We start from the raw sequence: 20,882 nt of genomic DNA, 5'->3' as shown, positions 1-20,882 counted from the left end.
ATGCCAAACCCAATCCTTCTAATCCTAATATCCAAACCATATAAATACCTAGCCTTTAGCCAACATCCTCTCAACCGCCACTTCTCCTCAACGGAACAAGCCTCCACCACCACTTCTCCTCGACAACGTCATGATCTACCACCACTTCTCCTCGAGCCACCATCACCGCTTCTCCATGCATCCTCAAGGAACTATCTGAAGCCACCACCACCATTTTTCTCTCTTCCCCTTGACGGAAGGAGCGAAGCCGCCACCGCCATCAATTCTCATCTCTTCTCCTCGAAAGAGAGCTCCACTTATCCGCCGCCTTTACGAAGAAACTTACTGCAGATTTTCTCTTTGTTAGCAAGTTATCATTTTTCTTCTTTGTTAGCATTTATTTAAGAGTTTTTCGAGTTGTTTTGTATGAATATATGATCCGATTTGTTTCCTTTCATCTTAATTTTAATGGATATGTGTATTTGTTTTTGGATTTCTTCCTCTCATCTTTATTTTTATGGATTTTCATTTGATGTTACAAACTGATAAATCCACCCGAGAAATCTGCGATCCGTTCAACCCGAATCCGAGCAACTCGTCGCCTAGCGGCGGACGGTGGCGGGCTGGTGGTTTGGTGTAATTTCACCCCACTAACACCGTTTTTTGGGCTCGCATCCGTCCAAACCCGCCCGTTTGACAACCCTATTAAGAGCTATGAGACATAAAAGTTGTGGGCATTAAAGGTGAAAAGATCAGGATTCAAGCCATCCCTAATGAATGAATTAATTTACTAACATTACTAACAAGTAACAACTAAGATTTTCCTATAATATCTGATTGTATTCCTAATTAATTCCAAAAAAAATGAGAATCTCAGCATCAATTAGATTTTGAATGCAAAAGTTAGGATTTGGATCCTCTCCAGCGGCTAGAGGGTCCACCAATGTATACCACCCTTAAAAATATTTAGTGTTTAAATTACTTTTTCACCTCAACACATCTCAACCATTAATTATTTTGATCTATAGCTATAAATGAGCTATAGAGGCTGGACATGATTTTGGGCTGGAGAAGATCCCAATCCCAAAAGTTAAGGGAGTTCTAACGTTTGGTAAAGAATGAAATACTAACGAATTCGAACTTATAAAAGAGGAAATGTTGTTTCCCCACAAGATTGCATAAAACATAATCTAATCAACCTTAAGTAAGAGCTAAGAAGAAAATATTATGCTATTACTGTTTCGTTCAAATGCTAACATAAATGTGTGATGTAAACCTAGTACCTCATTTAGTGATCTGAAACCCAGCTGACCACCACATAGATAATTAATCAATAATATTAATCTATTTTACAACTAATTGGAAAAAAATCCTAACCTCCTCTTCTTCTTCTCTTCTCAACTCTTCTTCATCCCTCTCACCCCTATCCCTCGCCACCGCACCACCACAACTCTCTTTTCAACACTCTCTTATTCATAGTAGAAGTGATTTTTCACTACAATGAGGTTTAGCTATGTCCACAAATATTCACAATTAAAAATAAAGATATAAGAAAAGTGTTTAATAACTTTTTTTTATAGCGGAAAGATAAATTGCACCTTCCAAGGATTGATTCTTGGACCTCCCCACCCAATTCACATGTCCCCTAGTTCTTACCACTTGAGCTATCATTTTGGTACAACTACGTACGTAGTATATGTATTGTGAAAATTTTTCCGGGTAGTGATGAAGATGCCATTCGAGGGTTGACCGCGGAACTTAAAGAAAATTTTTCTCATATTTGTTAGGATCTTTGCGCATTTCTCTTGGGTGTTTGTTTGTGGTCTTTGGTGGTTTTGTAGTTTTGTTTTATCCATTTCCTTTGGATTGTACCTTCTTTTGATTTTTAATGAATAATCTCTTTTGCTCTAAAAAAAATATGTATTGTGAAAATACCAAAATGAAAATAGTTAAGGTTTGCACAATCAATATCCAATTATATTTTATTACCTTGTTCACACCATAGTGAATTTATATTAAAAGAAAGCAAGATAGTAAAATATAATTGAATGTTTGTGTATTTACTTACATTGTAAAGTTATTTAATTTTTATTCTTCCGACTATTGAATGTTATTGATCTTTTGTGGTGGTGTATAATCCTGATGAATCTTCTAGCACAGTTAGGGATGTCAATGGATACGGGTGGGCATGGGTAGTATATATTCACCACCCGTTCCGCAGATAAAAATATGTACACGTACCCGCTCCACACCCACATGAATATCCATTACGTAGATTTTTAATGATTTTGAAAAATCCATGGCTATCAATGGGTACCCATTGACATATATAGATTCACAAATATATATTTGTTCAAATGAGAATTATATTAGAAATTTAATTCAAAATTTGACTCACGGCTCATGCATGAAGGTGAATAATTATTTTCTTCCCCCTTTTTGGGTCTAAGCACTTCTTTTTACCATTACCATTGTACAAGTTTACTTGAAAAATAACCAAAACTTAAGGGCTAAGCACAAAGTCATTAAGATTAGACCCAATATATATATATATATATATATATATATATATATATATATATAGTATTTTAGTATTTTATATATCGAGTGGGTATCAATGGGTATGGATACCTCAAAATCCGTACCAGACCCACCAAGAAATGGATAATGAAAATATCATTAAATAAATTTATGGATACCCATGAGTTTGGATAATTTTGCCCACATCAGATTTTTATCCGCAGGTGTGGGTAATTTTGACATCTCTAAACACAGTAGTGAGATGTTGACACAGTTGGGGAAAGGTACTTGCACTCTAACGTTTAAGTTAGTATGAGAGAGACATTCAAAGTTATAGAAAAACAATGGAATAGCAAAATAAGTAATACTTAAATGAACGATCAAACTTGTATTTATAGTCCGGTAAATCGATCTTTGTGTTAGGCTTCTGAAATGACGGTTCCTCGTAAACAACCTAATTGCTATTGTATTATGAACATGTTGACTTAAGTTTGCTCGCCTATCATCAGTTGAAATGAGATAAAACTCGATTCTAGTTATCTCTGGATTGATCAATATGGTGTCTGTTTAGTTGTGGAACCTTCGGAGCGCGTCAAACAACATTAGACATAGTTTACCTTTGCGCGAACCAGAACAAATTTTAATTTAAAAATGAAAATATCTAAATTGTGTTACAATTAAACATATGAATTTTTAATTTAGTGTGGCATCCGTATCGTGTTTCACAAAACATTGCCATTCACATACACAAATAGTGAGATAATTAAGCTATATAAAACAAGTTTGTCCATAGATAAAAATCAAAAGCAAGAGAGCCAGATTGTTGTCTAGTTTTAGAAATGGAAGATCAAGATAGATTGTTGCCCATTGCAAACGTGGGACGAATCATGAAGCAAAACCTCCCTCCAAGTGCAAAGATCTCCAAAGAAGGGAAACAAATGATGCAGGAGTGTGTGACTGAATTCGTAAGTTTTGTGACAGGCGAGGCTTCTGACAAGTGTCACAAGGAGAATCGCAAGACCGTTAATGGGGATGACATCTGTTGGGCTCTCAGCTCCTTAGGGTTTGACAACTACGCTGACGCCGTTGGAAGGTACTTGCTTAAATACAGACAAGCTGAGAGGGACAAAATTATCATGAATCAAAATCAACAAATCCTGCTTGCTCCTCTAGGGTGTACTGAAAAGGATGAAAACTCTCCTGCAAATGAATCTGGATGAAGAGTTAGTTTCTGTGTGTCCCGAGTGATAGCTTAAGTGTGGTATAACAGCTGAGGGATATGCAAGTGCAGATGCACGGATCGATCTGTGCAAAGGATAAAATCCCCTCCCCGGCCGGAAGAAAAAAATGAGTTTCTGTCTTTTTGAAGAGGATTGAACGAGATGCAACAGAAGAAGAACATTTCTGATTTTGTTGGTTACTCGATCTGAGGTAAGTTACCATTAATTACATATCTGGTTGAATTAGGGACTTAATTTTTCCTTCTTCTGTGTTCAATATTGTATCAGTGTGTTGAGCTTATTCTTCCATTTTGTAAGTAATATATAGCTGTACTTCATTAATAAAAATAGAGTGATCTGATTCATATCTGGAAATATCTAGAAGAATCAAGAACATGGCGTCCAATTAAAGGGAATTTTTGCAGAAGGTATTTACATCAGTGATATGAAATCTGGGTTAGTTTCCAATGAGATTATTGTGTAAAGCAAAGCAGATTTCTTATGAACCTTAATTATATTGTCATGTTCAATATAGGGTTAATGAATTTAGTTTCTAGATCCAGATTATATTGTCCAAATATTGCAAATTTTGTTATACTTAATTAAAAGAACAAAGCAGTACCCATGATGAGACTCTTACCAAAAAAACTCTTCTCATCTTTTTCATTATTTCTTTTAATTTTCTCGATCTAGTCATGAATATATTTTCCCTTGCTGTAAAATCACTGTTCCAAATGAACATATTTAGCTTTGTAGATCAGCAATTCATGAAGTGTCCTTAACCAAAATCCTCATGGCCAAATTAATCTCAAATAATAACATGCACTTAGTATGGAAAGAAAAAGTTAATTGATGAGTTCAATTCCATGCTTGTGATCAAACTTTCCCAACTTATCCTAAACAGTTAAAGCCTTTGCCTCAATGAGTTTAACAGCAGATGCAAAACCAAATTACTCTCAAAACAAATTAGCCACTAAACAGTGAAAGCCTATAAAATAAAATAGCTCATACTTGTAGTAGGTTTTGGTTTTGTAACCCTAGAATTGGGGGACCACCATCTCGTTGCTTTACATGTGCATATTTAACCGTGAAAGCAGTCGAATCATATCTCAGGCATGCCTGAAATATTAGGACAAATCCCATTAAAGTTAACACCAAGCTAGCCCTTCTCAACTTGACCTTCAACTTCTTTCAGAATTAGGGTTTTAGCAGAAATACTAGGATTTTCCCTTAGCTCTTTTCTTTGGGACCACTTCTCAACTAATGCCCTAATGGCTTATATATATAATCTCTCCATCCCTCTCTGACAAGATCCACACTGTGAAGCTGGTACGTACAGAACAAGCTTTCAAGTTTCACCACTAATTTAGAGGCAATTCCAGTCTGTAAAAGGCAAAAGCAATGTTAATTAGAGGGAGATTATTGTACGTGATATTAATTATTTAAATGATCGATTTAATCTAACACTAATACACTATACCAAGAGATAAGAACCATCAAATCCAAAGAATATATACCTTTTTTTTAAATGAAAGAATATATGCCAGTTTAGAATACTATTAATTATTACGTCCATATATATAGCATTGCAAAACATTTTGGACCTATATATCCCAATGCAATGTTGTTGACCAATGACCATTTGATATATACTATCAGCATTAATGCAACACTAAGTTGTGGTTTAAATATTTCTTGATAGAATAACTGCATATATACATTAATTATATTAAAATTTGTAACTGATCAATAAATATAAATCATAGAATGAGAACTTGAGCAGTTTGAAATGAACAGTGTTCCAATTGGATCCGACCATGAAATTGCGGTATCGAGATTCATAACCTTTTGAGGGATTGGACTGGCAACTGCATGCGTCAGATGTGTCTTTTTTTAAGGACAGTTGCAGAACCTTAACACATACAGAAGGTGGATTACATATTCTACAAAAAATTCAAGCTGAAAAGCTTCTCAAATGCACGAGCTATGCTCCCGTAATTAAGAGGTCAATGACTGTCAAACTGCTCACAATTAATCAATTATATATATCCATCCCCAACTTGGTATTTCAAGCATCATTCAGAATGGTCCTTTCTCTTCGTCTAACTCTTCTTCCCAATCTACATGGAAATGACAAATAACATATAACAAACTCCCAGATCTAATTAACTTTGATTAGCCAGCCAATTAGTAAATTATAAATGTCCTCTTTCACTTCACTAATTAGTCCACCAATATATATTTAGCGTCGGTTTGGCCAACACAATGTACGACACGGAAAATCAAAAACTTCGCGTCATGTTAATGCATAGTACATCATTTGTTCACAATTTACACACCCCTAAATTGGTCGCTTTCAGTCAGGCCAAACATTACCTCTAACTTTGAGTCATTATGCTTAGTATCTTCAAATTAGGAGTATTGATCGGCCTGCACAAGACCACAAACTTAATTAGGGACCTCCAAACTGTTAAATGATGCACGTCATCGCCAAATTTGAATTAACATGTTAATTTTATAGCACCTAAATTAGTTATATTTATTCTACCTACATGATTAAAAAGAAACATGAATAAAAGTTGAGTTAATCATGAATACATATTCATCATATTGTTTCAATAAGCTTAACTTTTTTTTATTGATAGACACGACTTAGCAAAATATTTTAGATAAAAAGAATCACCATTTCGGAAGTTGTTAAGAAAAAAATACTCAGATTCGGCTATTCGTGCAGTACTTGAGCTAAGCTGCTCTTGTAAGGCACTAACAAGATGGGTGCAAGGATTGTGGAATGCAAGAACATAGAAGTGCAGCAATTGTGGGGCGAGGCGACTATGGGGAGTGGTGGTTGTGGGTTGCATGCTGAAGATGGGGTCCAACAGTTGTAGAGCACGGCAGTGCGGAGCGCGACAACTGTGGGTCGCGGCAATGCGTTTTGCGAAGGAAGATGGGGCGCAACGGTTGTGTTATTGTGTAGCACAGCAGTTGTGGGTCGCAATAGAAGGTGGGTGCGATGGTGTGGGGAACGAAGTAAAGAAGTGGTTGGCTTGCTCTTGGAGCGTACGACCTTTATGGAGAAGCGAAGAGAAAAGGGTTTGGGGTTTGAGGGGGTGAGGTTGAGGTAGCGGTGTGGGAGGTGGGGCGGCGGCAAAGAAAGGTGGGCGAGGAGAGAGGTTGTGGCTGGTGCGTTAACGCGGCGCTTTAGGAGGTAGGGGGAGCGACGGAGTGATGGAGGTGAGAATTTCATAGTATGAGGTAAGGGTTTGAAGGTGGAAGGGGAAAATGGGACTTATAAGGATGATGGGGCAAATAAACACCGAAGGTTAGTGTCGGTCTACGAGCTGGGCTGGACTCAGTTCACATTAGCGTTGATCATGAACTATTGTTAATTGACGATGTGCAGACGCTAAGTTGACCAATGATTTTAGTGTCTATTATGATTGACACTAATAGCAAGTAAGCCGACACTCTCTTAGGTGAAACTTAATTTTTATTTGATACTTTACATCAGTTTCGCTAACATTAAAGAGCGAGAAATAGTGTCGACATCAAAACCAACTCTAACTTTTGACTCTAAAACAAGCTTTTCTTGAAGTGATTATATAGAAGTGAAAAAATAGATTTGTCCTACTATGTCAACCCGCCAAGCCGAGATGGAATGGGATGAAACGTTTTTCCAAATTCACAACTCGCTACGCATAATCTACTAAGAAGCGGGTTGTTGACGAGGACAGACGAGTTACTCCATTAGGTTTTTTTTTACTTTAATTAATACTCCTATATGATAAATAATCTCTCTATAAAAAGTTGTAGTCGCGGTTAATAAAAGTTGTAGTTGATTACTCTGGTTTCGCGGTGATTGAAGTTGTAGTTTTTTTTTTATAGGCAAATGTTAGTTGTTAGAAATGTTAGTAAATTAGTCCCTCCTCCGGGTTCGAACCCGGGACCCTTCACCCTTCATCTCACCCAACCCTTATGTCCCTAGCTCTTACCACTTGAGATATTCTTCGGGGACGATTGATTACTCTGTTTTTAGTTTGCTGTTGTTTTATTGTTGATTTAAACCATTGTAATTTGCTTAAATCACCGTAATAATGCAAGGGAGAAAGTCAGAACTCAGAAAACAAACCTTACACCTGATCTCAATCCTAGAATACATACTCATAAAACCGGACTCAGCTAGGTAGAATTATTATGGCCTATGTCAACACTTCAGAGAGATAGATTGCATAAGATAAATGTGGTGCGAATTTTAATTTTAATTAAAAGAAAAGATGAAGGTAAAAAATTCTACCAAGATCATTCATGAAATGTCAAACTAAACGCATCACATTCGTCAATATCGTGCATAACCTTTTGTGTGTGCGCGTCAAATTTATTTTACATACATACAAGCATGTGCACAAACCATATCATGGACACCCGCGGCACATGCGTCCATTCCAGGCAGTGAAAGAGAGAAAGAGAGGGAAGATGAAGAGGGGTTAAGAGAGATGGAGGAAGGCAAAGCATGAATAATACTAGTTCAACTCCATTCACTCACACCAAGAGTGAGATAGGAAGAGAAAAAAGATAAATTAGTGATATAATAAGTGATGTGATAGGAAATGCAAAGAGAGATATGAAAAATATAGTGAGAATGATATGGAAGAGAAAGTAAGGTGTAAATGAATCATTACTCGGTAAGCATAAACAACAAGAGATGGAGGTCTAGGTAGCAAGCCAAAATGTGGAAGAGAAGACAATCTCTCACTAGGGAAAGAGGAAGCCCTCATGTGGGTAAAAGACTCTCTTATATGGGGTCATGTATTACTCAAAAGATACTTGTCACTTTTGTAGGAAACAAAAATTATAGGCCAAAATTATATTTATATGGACAACAAACCCCAGAAATTAATAGAAACCAAATCAAAGACCCAATCCCTAGTTCTGTTCTGTAGTGGGTAACATCGGCAATGTAGCATTTATCACTTTATCAAAATCAATATTCATTCACCCAATGATACAATCCTTCAGTAGAGATTTCAACTAATTAAAGCTCAGAGACTCCAGTCATAGATAAAGAGCATGCGTCGCTACAGAATTACTCTTGCTAAGCTCAGGATCAGTCGACTTGAGCAGCCTATGCGTTAGACAAGACAGTGCTTTCACTAAGTTCAATCTAGTTCAACTACAGATGTGGACATGATACCAAAATACAATTCCTCACAAATCAAAACTTCCACATTGAGCAAAAACCCCACATCAAGGCACCATCAAGCCTTACTAACTGTTTCAGTATTAGATATGCCTCTATAATAGCCGTATACACATGATAATCTCAATTTTCCAAATGACTGGTTAGTTATGGAGCCTTTGAAGAATAGAAACTATGGTCAGCCTACCAAGAGCCGCAATGCTACTTAAATCTTTGTGACATGAATGAAGCAAAATCAACTCTTGAAAAATAAGATCAAGTCATTTGATTGATTACAGCTTCTACAAAGCCCCACCCATCATCAGCATCAGGTCCCACCCAATAACCAGATATAACGATTTCAGTGCAACAATCTACATCCAAATCATTACAGAAAGTTTCATCTAATGACATCAAACAATGCTGGCAGCATCCTTTCACGGATAATACGAGTTTATTTGAATTGCAAGATCCAAGACTTTTTTGAGCTGCAAATATTATCTATATTTCAGACTGAAGGCTGAGTACAAACATGATGCAAGTATAAAAAATTCAAACACTACCACAAATAGAACTTTCAAAATTTGCCTGTCTAAAACCTGAAGTTGAAGATAAAGCTAACACAAATATATATAAGATAGACACACATGCACCCATGCCCACACACATTACATATAGGCAGTATAGTCAGAAGTACCTAACAAGAAAAAAACATTCAGATTCATCATAGCATCTCGCTATGCCATGTTTTCGGATATACATTTGAAATCCTAATGGAAGGGGTGACAGCATAACAGAGATCTATAAGGGAAAATTAACTCCAACAAGAATGGACCCTGGATAATAATAAAAATGGGCATGCAGTGAGTTTCCATCCAAGACAACCAAATCATGTACAATTCTACTACACAGTTAACAAATTGGCAAGAAAACCCTTAAGCAGACAGTTTTTCAAACCCAGCCAGAAGCTCAGACAATTGTAATTAGTCTAATTGTATATTTCATAGAACATAAATTAAGCTAACCCATGTATTTATATTTTATAATAAGCAGGTTTAGGCCCGTTTGGAAGAGCTTATTTGAGCTTATCTGATAGCAAAGCGCTTATGTCAGTGTTTGGGAGATCTTATGCAAAAGAGCTTATGCCTATATATATATATATAGCCTATTTTCAATTTTCAATTAACTTTTTAAAATAGCTTATGAATAAGCGCTTATGTCATAAGCACTTATGGCCATAAGCACTTAATTAAGCTGTTTTCCCAAACGGGGCCAAATTGTATGACTCTGAAGCACTTGGTAACTGGTTGAGAGGTTGAAAAGGAAAACCTGTACAAATTGCTGTTTTGTTGGAAGGTGTAACCACAGCAGAATCTAAGTGATGCACTCCCTGGTGATAAGTAATGAATAATCCAGAAACACAAAAATAGAGTAATGGTTAGTTGAAAGTGAAGATTTGGAAGTTCATTCATAATCATTATCATATCATATGCTGCAGGGAAAAGCTACTCTAGTCTACTCCATTTAAACTCCCAATTGAAATTTAGGGTTTACCTTGTTTAGTAATACCATTGGCAAAGGAATGGTGAAGGTCGTGGAGAGTAAGCACGCCATTTTGCTTCAATTTCGGACCATGCGATGTGCACAGCGGGAAGTTGCATAAACTGATCGGAATCAACCGTCCTACCGCCGTGTCAATTTGAGTTTAGGCTGGGCCAAGATTAACTCAAGGCTAATTGGATATGGGTTGGGCTGAAGCGGGCTTGCCCCATTTTGTACTTTTCTACAAACAACGTGCATTCTCTACTAGAGACGATTATTCTCGAGTCAGGAACCTTCACATTATTATAAAATTATCTCTCTAAACATGTGTATTTTTGTTTGTTGACAAGACTCGAATTTGAAATTTTGGGGAAGGAAAATCTAATATATACCACTTTTATGGTGTGGTGTTGCCCCAATTTTGTATATATTAATCGTAAACACAACTCCATCGTGAGAGGAAATTTTGTATATGATCATGCACCGCTTAGTAGTTCGAATTGACTAAAACAATAAAAAATTAATAAATTGAAGTTATTATATAATATATAAATACGTTAGCATATGTATAGATTAAGGAATTGTCTAAATGACTCGTGTGGGTTACTAATCCACAATTAATTGACCAATAGGATTTTTTATAAATAAATTAATAAATAAAATGTAGAAATTATAACGCACTTATCTTCAATGTGATTGGACGATGGACTATTTAACCCAAAACTTCATGGGTCATTTAGACAACCCTACAAACTAAAAAAAGTTAGATTTTAGTTATTGAAATTTATTTATTTTCTATAAAAAATGTGCATGAAATAATTAAATTAAGGAATTTAATGTGTACTTAGCAGTGAATTGATACACTTTAAAGAACGCTAACAGAAAGAAAAAAAAGACTACAAAAAATCCTGCACATAAGCAGAATCAAGAGCAAAGGTGAGACTAAATTTCATCTTACAAATAACACGGGACTTCTTCGTGTCCATTTTGTTCAGTGTTTTTGCACAATTAAGTATTTCTATTTGAGGATAATAAGAAAAGGGAAGTAACAGACAGAACATCACTGAATAAAACTCAAAAGTTTCCTCGCTCATCAGTCATTAACACTCCTGCATCCAGACGAGGATGAACAGAAACAAAACAAAAATTCCCATCCAAAACTCTAAGATGATGAGTGGCTCATTTGAAAAGAATACAAAGCTAAACATGAGATGGCACATTTTGTGCTTCATGTGAGCTCTTTTTGGACTTGTGCTTTGATTTCTTCTCGCGCTTCTTGCTCCTGCAAAGCAAACCAAAATAAGTAAACAACATGAAATTTTCTCCCAAACATTTTTTGGTGTAGAGGGGCTGGATATGAAGGGCCAGCAGGAAATTCTACAAAAGGATAAAGGAAGTACTCGTCGTGAGACCCATGACCCCAACAAGACTTCAGTTTCCTATTGATGTGCTTTAATTCCTTCTCTGAAGGAGTTTTGTATTTTCTAACCTGCGCACGTAACCAAGGCCACAACAGTCCATGTAAAACAGGAAAAATCCACATTACCAACTACAAAATGTAATTTGGAATCACGCATCAATCATTCAGTTTAACGACAACCATTTGGATGAGAAACAATTACCCAAGAATCTATTGCATTGAATGATTCTATAAGCTCAGACATCGTATGCATGGAGTTCTGACGGGAAAAAATGCTCCTCAGATAACTGCAATTAAGTGTCACAGTAAGAGTGAACATCTCAGCAGATACATTGATTTGGGTCAAAGAATATGCACTATGTAACAACACAAGGAAAAAATTTGGGTCGCAGAGAAACATGCAACAAAATAAGTACCTATCAAAGTCAACAACTTTATGGAGTGCATTTGAGTTGCGCAATGCAGCCAAGGCCAACTGCATCAAAAGACACAAACTGGTAGTTATATTTTGAAGCAAAGTGGTCTAAAGAAAATCTAGCTAGAAGAGTGAAATTCGATTGACTGGAAAATACTTAGTTACAAATCAATAATCATTGATCATGAAGTGTAGCCTATGCTTATGCTTGTCTTATGATTTAGGAACCCTGGAGACAATATTTCCAATTTTGAAACAACTAACTGAAATAAAATTATTTAATAATAATTGTCAAGTGTCAACTCATTTACAAAAAAAGTCATTTATGGTTGTCCCCTCTTCCAAAATTTGTCCATTACCCGATAAATAGAAACATCTTCACTGGGATTTCCTAAATTATATTATTATAATTCTCCTTTTTGATATATATACCATAGGTTGTGAATAATGACGTGAACTATATGTTTCAGCTGATAAATTGAATTTCATTAACCATGAATGATCAAATTTCCTGTTTTAAAATCATTGGTCAAGATAAGGCAGAAAACAGAAGTTCTTTGATTGCCTCATCATAATGGAGACTCAAAGCTACAACGGAGTTTCAAAATCTGAGAATACCTGCCCAGGAGGAAATAAGAGCGGTGCATCTGTAAGCATCATTTTATCAACTTCCAGCTTTGCTGTATCTTGCAAAGTCTATAAAACAAGAGAAAAATCATCATGAGAGAAGAAGCTATTTGAACATCATGGAGGTCAAGGAGCATGTCCATGTGAAAAGGATGCACAAAGTTTTTTATAATTGGGGAAGTACAATAGTTAAACAGTTAAAAATATTGTTCCATAAGAGAAGAGAATAGACGAAACAATCACAGAGACACAAGAAGTGTATTGGGTGAGAGCTTATAGGTCAGAAGAGCTAATCTAAACCATTCAGTTTACCATTAATTATATCAAGATTGATTTTACTTAAATTGAATCTTGATCATCCATGTAACACTGATGGTCATGATTAACTCCTTGCACCCTCCCCAGTGTGTGTATGTAGAGAGGGGGTGTACTTTGCTTCTATGCTCATGAGGGCATTTTGATGTGTCCATAATTCAAGTGGGACACATGGATACAGCCATACAGGGATTGAGATCATCTACAGTCTAGAAAGAAACTGCACCACGTGCAATTTAGTTTGTCTATATTCACAATTATTTTCAGTCATAGAATAAAACAATTCTAATGCCTTAGACTGTGCATGGTTTCTGTTCTCAATCTTGGAAAAATAATAACCACAAATTATCAGGGGAAAAAATGAGGGGCACTGGAGAAATCGCCAACATATAAAATAATAAGCCGAAAAACTTCATCTAGCCAAAGCCAAAACAATGTGATCAGCCAAACAACAATTATGTTGGGCAATAAGTACCTTGAGCATTTGAAGCTGGGCGTCACCAGCATTGCAAAATTCCTATAAGATGAAGTCATTAAAAAATGTAATGTTAATAGAAGACAAGTCATATATTTACTTATCCAAATGAAAGTGGGAGAAAGCTGGAAATTAATTTCGAGATACAGAAAAATGAAATTATAAATTAAATATTTCAAAAATTCCACAATAGGCCAACCAGACAAACCTCCATATCATTCATAAAACCTTCAACTGATCGATATGGTGCATAAACAATAAGATCAAATTCCAAACTCTGCAAAACAAGGGTTTCATGTCATTGATCTTTTTTTTTTAAAAAGACATACAAATTTGAAATTTGAGGCCTATCCATGCCTGATAGACTATCATCTCATTATTGAGAATCATTTGATGATCCTGTGAAATCCCCTTTCCAAGCTCCTCAGCTGATACATGATTTTCTTCTATCTTACAAGCAGCATATATACAGGTCAACCTGTGTAAGATGTTCAAGGAGTTAATGAGAAGCTAACAAGTAAATAAAACCTTTTTAAAACATAAATAAATCGTACAAATCAAATACTAGCTTTGATGAGGTTTACGACAGGCACTCGGGTAATAAATCAAGCAACAGCAAAAAAATATAAGTAACCAGTTCAAGGGGTAAAAAGATAATCAAAAGAGAAAACTGATGATCAAACCATCCAGCAAGCAATGTATCAGGCGCAATATCCTAAACAATTTAAACATTAATCAACTAAATATGTACGAATTCACCATAATGACCAATGAGTTCCAATTCCTGCTTATTATTGTCAATAAAACAAATCGGGTACATCCTTAGTCCAGAGGTCTTAACATTGATTAAAGGAAATCTTACATTATATTTTTTGGTTGATGTTCCATCACCGACCATTGCAGATAGAACCTTTTAAAATAGATGAGGGCTGTTGCCTGTATATCATAAACTATTTCAAATGACTGGAGAAAAACATCGTTGCCATAATCATTTTATTAACACAGACAGCTTTACAATTACATTTACAATATCCGAAGTGCTTGCGTACCTGAATTTTATGAGGGAAGTGGAAATTGTTGCATACTTCTTGTAGCTTGTTTTCATAAAATACCTTTATACATTGTTCTTCTTCAATACTTAGAGGTTTTACTCGAGAATGCTTTTCAGCTGACATAAAATACTACCCTTGTGAACATTAGAAAATAGAAATTCATATAAACAACCAAGGGGGACAAAAACTGAATAAAAAGCTTTCAAAGCAATTAGAAACTTAAAATCCACAATGTTATCTAACATTGCGGATTTGAGGGGGGGAAGTGTCAAATTTCCAGAATTAATATTACCATTATCCTTTGAAGTCAACTGGGGTTCAGGATACGACAATGTCCCATCGATATCTACGTCCATCAGAGTTGCACCACACTTCAAAAAACAAAAAGTAATCAGCAACCAGATAACTATAATAAACTAATAAATGATACCATGAAATATTATACCAGTAACGAATAAGAGAAAAGTAGTTCCCCACAAGGCCACAATATACAGCAATAAATGTGCAAAATAGAAAGGGGTGAAATTCATATCAGTTTACAGTGACATATAGAAGGCAGAGGAAAGGAGTGCATTGACTGACTAGTAAATTAGGGAACTCTGCATACCTTCTCTAGGATTTGCTTGGCCCTCTGGTTAGCAGCTTTATATTTCTCAACCTAAAACGAAAATAGATATGAGAATAAAAATTACAAGTAATAAATTATAATTATCCACCTAACCTATTTTACAAATTTGAAAACATCCATGACCATGAGCATGATTACAATTTACAATTAGAAACTCCCAACTTGTAAAACAATGGTATGAACTCGGGCAATCAAATCAGCAGCCTTTGATAGCAGGAGAACAAATGTGCTTATGAATCGTGGCATCAAATGAATAATGAAAGACAGAAACGAAACAAGTACCAGTTGCTGGGGAGAAAAGATCCACTTGGCCCGGTGGGTAGAGGTGAGAAAATCAGCCATGGCCCGTCAAAAACCCTAACGCAGGTGTTTTTACGAAGCTACTACCCGCAAATTAAAACAAGGCAAACAATGATTGATTGGAAGCTTAGAATTCTTCAAGCTGAGAGACAATCAGGTCAGCAATATAAGTACTCTTTTGTGTTTGCACGCAGCATTAAGTGCTCATGCTGAAAAGAAAAGCACAGAATTTTATTGGCAAGGACAACACGAATAAACAATAAATCAAAAGAACAATAAGAAAAATTAACAATTACCATAGACTTAATGTTCCATTACTATTATGGACCTAATAATACCAATCAATCAACTAGTTTGAATGCAATTCACATAACCAGGAAACAAATATGTATCATGTAAGAAGAGTGAATCATATAACAGGTTACCTGAGCTAGAAGAATAGCGATTACGTTAAAAGGGGACAGACGCTGAATCGCAGTCACAGGGGAGTAGCAGCCGCGAGCGCTGTTGCGCGTTGTTTGGTTGAATGGAAAAAAGAGGGGAGGGTTTTTTTAAATGTTTGCTTCAATTTTAACATTCATTCATTTTGTCTTTCATTTAAAAGTCAGGGAAATCGAAGGAGAAATATTTCTTAATTCCAGAGTTTTTAAATGTTTAAATTAGTTTTATAGGGTCCCGCTACCATGGATCCCATCTTTTCGGGCTCTAATTTTGGAGCCCTGTTTTTTACCTACCATCACCCTTCCGGTTAAAAAAAATAAAAAAAAATAAAAGTAAATGTTTTTAGTTAAAGTTTTAATTATTCCATTAATTGCTAATCATGATTCCACACTAATTACCAGTATATATTCTCAGCTGGAATTAATTTCACATTTCAAGAAGAAGGGCATTCATCTTTATACCCTTAGCTCCTTAGCTCTGGTTGTACCCCTACCAGCCTCCTCCGGCAGATCCAACCCATGAACCCCGTAACCCATAGCAGCGAAAACAAAGGTATCCTTCGAAATCACGATTTTTCGTTTGTCGTGTTTATAGATCTGAAAACCCCCAATTCAAATTTTTATGTTGAGATGCTCTTAGTTCAATTCGAATACACATAACTGATGTTTGTGATTTACTGTTTGTAGATCGCTCCGGCAGCACTCCGGCGATTATTCAACTCTTCAAAGATGGCCACTGGGGAAGGAGAAAGAAAGATTGATAATGCAGAAGATTTTTTGCAGGTTTGGTAATTATTGTTTTCAAACCTTATTGACGATGCTATCCTTGTTCCTTATTACGAATGGTTTCGTTATTTTTGTTCAGGAGAACGAGGATTCCGATAGTGATGAGGAGAATGAGACTTCTGGTAGTGAGGAAATTGAAGACTTCTGTGATGGTGAAGATGTTGTGCAATCCATTGGAGAAACTTGTACAATTCCCATAGATAGTGTTGAAGATATGGGTAACATCAATTTCGTCACTTTAACATTTGAAGACATGAAGAAATACAGGTTTTTAAATCGCAATGTTGCCTACGATTTTTACAATATGTATGCTCGCTTTAATGGATTTTCTACCCGTCGGAGCGTTGTCAAGAAAAACTTTAAGGGAGAAATTGTGCAGCAGAATTTTGTCTGTCATAAACAAGGTCACAGAGAAGATAGATTTGGGGGAGATGGAGTTCGCAAGCGTGAACCTAGGAGGGACATTAGGTGTGGATGTTTAGCACACTGCAAGGTCCATATTGATGAATCTGAATATGGTCAACGTTGGGTTGTTAAACATCTCGATGATGGCCATAGTCACTTGGTTGTCCCTGGTAAGCATGTAGGTTTGCTAGCCGGTCATAGGAAGATGTGCGACATGGATGTTTCCCAGATGAACAACATGATTGGAGTTGGTATTTCACCTCCCCAAGTTTATGCATCATTTGCTGGTGAAGCGGGTGGGTATCTGAATGTAAATTTTAATCAACGGAACATGTACAATGTATTGGATAAGGAGAGGATAAACCAGTTGCCTGATGCAAGAGGTGCATTTGGCTATCTGCGTACTTTGCGAAGCACAGATCCAGACATGTACTGGAGCCATAAGAAGTCTGAGGAAGGAAAGTTGCTGAACTTGTTTTGGTGCGATGGACAAAGTCGTAGAGACTATGGTGTTTTTGGTGATGTGTTAGCATTTGATGCTACGTATAGAAAAAACAAATATAGTTGCCCACTTGTGGTATTGTCTGGAGTCAACCATCATAACAGGACCATTGTGTTTGGCACAGCAATTGTATCTGATGAGAAAGAAGAAACCTATGTATGGCTGCTGGAAAAATTTGTGGATGCAATGAAAGGCAAAGCTCTTGTATCTGTCATTACTGATGGATGCAAGTCCATGAGGAATGCGATTAGAAGAGTATTTCCCGATGCCCACCATAGGTTGTGTGCGTGGCATTTATTGGAGAACGCAGGAAGGAATGTGAAGAAGCCCAAATTCGTAGAAATGTTTAAAAGATGCATGTTGGGTGACTATGAGGTGGCTGGGTTTGAAGATAGGTGGGAAAAGATGGTGATAGAATTTGAAGTTCAAGATGAACCATGGGTGAAGGAGACGTATGAGAAGAAGGAAATGTGGGCTTCTGCATACATGCGCGGTCAGTTTTTTGGTGGTTTTAGGACCACCTCGCGAGTTGAAGGCTTACATGCTCAGCTCAGTAGATATGTGAATTATAAAAATAATTTGTGTAATTTCTTGAAGAACTTTCACAGGTGCATGACCTACTTTAGGTTCAAGGAGGTTGAAGATGACTTTAATTCAACACATGGGGAACAAGTGTTGTTGACATCTCTAAAAGCACTGGAGAGGTCCGCATCAAAGATCTAGATGCGTAACATATTTCTTCATTTTAGGGCTATTCTTCAAAGGGCTTCAACTTGGAGGGTTTTTGGGTTCAAGAGAACAGCAATGTGTGTTATCTACTTTGTGAAGCATTACCCCTCAACTGGAAGGAATTGGCAAGTTACTTATTATGAACCTACTAGTGAGTTAAAGTGCAGCTGTGAGAGAATGGAGTCAGTAGGCCTTCCTTGTGATCACATTGTTTCTGTGATGGTGCACATAGACATGGTTGAGATTCCTAAATCCCTTGTTCTTGGTAGGTGGACTATTAATGCTAAGGAATCTATTGAGGGCTTTGGAGAAACTGAAATGAATGAATGGGATCAACTAACAGTCTGTCAATATTCTGCATTGCTTGCAAGTTGTAGAAACCTGTGCAAACTTGCTTGTCGCACAAGTGCACAATTTCTAGAGACCAAATCACTTGTATTTGAGCACTGTAAAAGACTGAGCAGTAATTCATAGGTTGACGTGACAGCTGGAGATGGTGCTGCTGACCATGGTGCAACAGTTGATGAGGGACAGGGTGAGGAAGGTGAAGAGAGGCACATTAGGAATCCTGATGTTGTCAGATCTAAGGGATGTGGGGCCATTATCTCTCAACGGTCAATGAAAGGTAAGCGTACTCTTCGCTGTGGTATCTGTGGCAAGCCAGGACACAACCGCACAACATGCACACGTAGAGATGGCCAAACGTCTACTCAACTAGGAACTCAACAAGGAACTCAAGAGGGATCTATTGGTGTTGGTCTCACCCAGAGACTATTTGAAGAAGAAAATGAAAATGTTTGAGACAGATGTTGAGGAGGTAACTATCCTCTCTTTTATGATTTCATGTGCTTATGTTGTTCAAATGAATGGTTTCATTGTGCTTAATATGCGTATAAATTTCAGGTTGTGGATCCTTTGCTGGTGTGGTTTACGGAGGCTGACGTAGTTTAGTTCCATGGAACCCTAGTAGTATGTCTTTTTTAATTAGAAAGTTTAATTAGATTGTGGTGTATTAGGTACAAAACAATTTGTGTTACTATTGGATTTGTATTGAGTAAATGTTGACTTGTGGTGTGTATTAAGTTTAATTTGATGTTGGATTCATATTGTGTTATTGTTTTGACTTAATATGTAGTTTATTTGCATGTTTTGACTTAATATGTAGTTCATATTGGGGTAGGAAAGGGTTTATGAGTGCTGCCTAAAGGTGCACTAATAAAATTAAAAGTGTAGAATGGGCCACGGGGATGGGGATAGGCACCAATGAACGAAAAACAAAATTTGCCACAAACAACCATATATTTTTCCATAAGTGTGCCAAAAGAAACACCTAAAGATCCAATTACATGTATTTTTCTGGGCCAGCCCAAAATAAAAAGTTAACGGGCCCAGGCCAATAAGCAGCTTCCTAAGCATTACGAGCCAAAAGTGTTAAGCAGGTTCAGAAGCACCAAGATCCACAACATTACAAACCATTCACCAGGTTCATACACATTACAAACCAAAAGTACGAGGGGAACATACACAGTACCAAAAACCTCGTCTAGTTCTCAAAAAATCTTAAGCTACTATGTGCATGACCTACTACCACCCAACATCAACTCAACTTTGTCAGAGTATCCCAGAAGGCCTCACTGCTTGTCTGTAGCTTCCTCCTCTCCTCATTGTACCATCCAGTCAGCAAAGAAAGAGTCAACCTCATCCTCAAAGGGCTTGGCATCATCTGAAAGTAAAATATGGTAAAATAATCAACCCAATCTATTAAGCTTCTTTTTGAGTTTAGCTATTGTATTCAACAAAAAAGCAGTGAGAGTGAGAGTGCGCTTCACTGACAATAAGATTTGGATTGAATGCATCCTCCATCTCCATCCAATGCATTGTCCAAATGCCAGAGTGTTTGCTTCAATACATGAAGATATTGTTACGTTAAACAGTCAATGGATTACTAACTATCCAGTATCAAAATATTATTGGCAACTACAGACTACAATGATGTGGCCAACCTGTTTCCCCAGTTCGGTGTGCCCGTAGCCTCTTTGATTTTCCAGGACGGGAACTTCGCAGCAAGCTTTGTCAACAATGGTGGGTACACCCCCGTTGTGACAATGTCCGATACAGCGGTGGTCTGATTAAAGCACAAATGTGAAGACAACTTCTAATACATTTTCCAGATTTAATTCACAATTATACAAAGGTTAATATGTTGTACCAAAGTAGAGATCATGTCAGACAGTTGTAGAACATCCATCCGATTCAAATATGAGTCTAGATGGAAAACCTTTTGATGAACTAGGGAGATGACCATTAAGAACCAATGGCCATATTCATTTCTTATGGGAAGGTAAACCTGT

General features: G+C 36.7%; 4 protein-coding genes across 8 annotated transcripts; 2 read left to right on the top strand and 2 right to left on the bottom strand.

Annotated features, from left to right (window-relative positions):
- Nucleotides 1-3,282: 3,282 nt before the first annotated feature.
- LOC130717883 (nuclear transcription factor Y subunit B-4) lies at nt 3,283-4,275 on the top strand. Its single transcript, XM_057568279.1, has one exon. It carries the CDS (start codon nt 3,339-3,341, stop codon nt 3,717-3,719), a length of 381 nt encoding a protein of 126 aa, XP_057424262.1. The 5' UTR covers nt 3,283-3,338; the 3' UTR covers nt 3,720-4,275.
- A 4,407-nt stretch (nt 4,276-8,682) lies between these two features.
- LOC130717884 (uncharacterized) lies at nt 8,683-10,670 on the bottom strand. 2 transcript variants are annotated; one of them, XM_057568280.1, is made up of 3 exons: nt 10,450-10,670; nt 10,225-10,285; nt 8,683-9,383 (listed from the first exon to the last, which is right to left on the bottom strand). In XM_057568280.1, exons 1-3 carry the CDS (start codon nt 10,507-10,509, stop codon nt 9,172-9,174), a joined length of 333 nt encoding a protein of 110 aa, XP_057424263.1. In that variant the 5' UTR covers nt 10,510-10,670; the 3' UTR covers nt 8,683-9,171. The 2 variants fall into 2 exon arrangements, 1 of the variants encoding a protein (XP_057424263.1); XR_009012446.1 differs by lacking the exon at nt 8,683-9,383 and adding an exon at nt 9,417-9,731 and having other exon boundaries at nt 10,450-10,652.
- Nucleotides 10,671-11,374: 704 nt separating this feature from the next.
- On the bottom strand, nt 11,375-16,252 carry LOC130717882 (cyclin-H1-1). 4 transcript variants are annotated; one of them, XM_057568275.1, is made up of 14 exons: nt 16,095-16,252; nt 15,652-15,878; nt 15,349-15,399; nt 15,034-15,112; nt 14,739-14,857; nt 14,552-14,625; nt 14,047-14,167; nt 13,898-13,966; nt 13,690-13,731; nt 12,891-12,968; nt 12,274-12,332; nt 12,060-12,144; nt 11,838-11,926; nt 11,375-11,719 (listed from the first exon to the last, which is right to left on the bottom strand). In XM_057568275.1, exons 2-14 carry the CDS (start codon nt 15,709-15,711, stop codon nt 11,638-11,640), a joined length of 1,008 nt encoding a protein of 335 aa, XP_057424258.1. In that variant the 5' UTR covers nt 15,712-15,878; nt 16,095-16,252; the 3' UTR covers nt 11,375-11,637. The 4 variants fall into 4 exon arrangements, with proteins under 4 accessions (XP_057424258.1, XP_057424260.1, XP_057424259.1 ...); XM_057568277.1 differs by having other exon boundaries at nt 15,652-15,811; nt 16,095-16,244; XM_057568276.1 differs by lacking the exon at nt 16,095-16,252 and adding an exon at nt 15,966-16,078.
- Nucleotides 16,253-16,838: 586 nt separating this feature from the next.
- On the top strand, nt 16,839-19,332 carry LOC130719769 (protein FAR1-RELATED SEQUENCE 5-like). The gene is made up of 4 exons (XM_057570376.1): nt 16,839-16,892; nt 16,975-18,506; nt 18,552-18,873; nt 19,006-19,332. Exons 1-4 carry the CDS (start codon nt 16,839-16,841, stop codon nt 19,330-19,332), a joined length of 2,235 nt encoding a protein of 744 aa, XP_057426359.1.
- Nucleotides 19,333-20,882: the final 1,550 nt, after the last annotated feature.

Source organism: Lotus japonicus, chromosome 5 (assembly GCF_012489685.1).
Source record: "Lotus japonicus ecotype B-129 chromosome 5, LjGifu_v1.2".
Lineage (NCBI taxonomy): Eukaryota > Viridiplantae > Streptophyta > Magnoliopsida > Fabales > Fabaceae > Lotus > Lotus japonicus.
The sequence above is the reverse complement of the archived record's forward strand: the minus strand, read 5'-3'. Positions and strand labels throughout refer to the sequence as shown.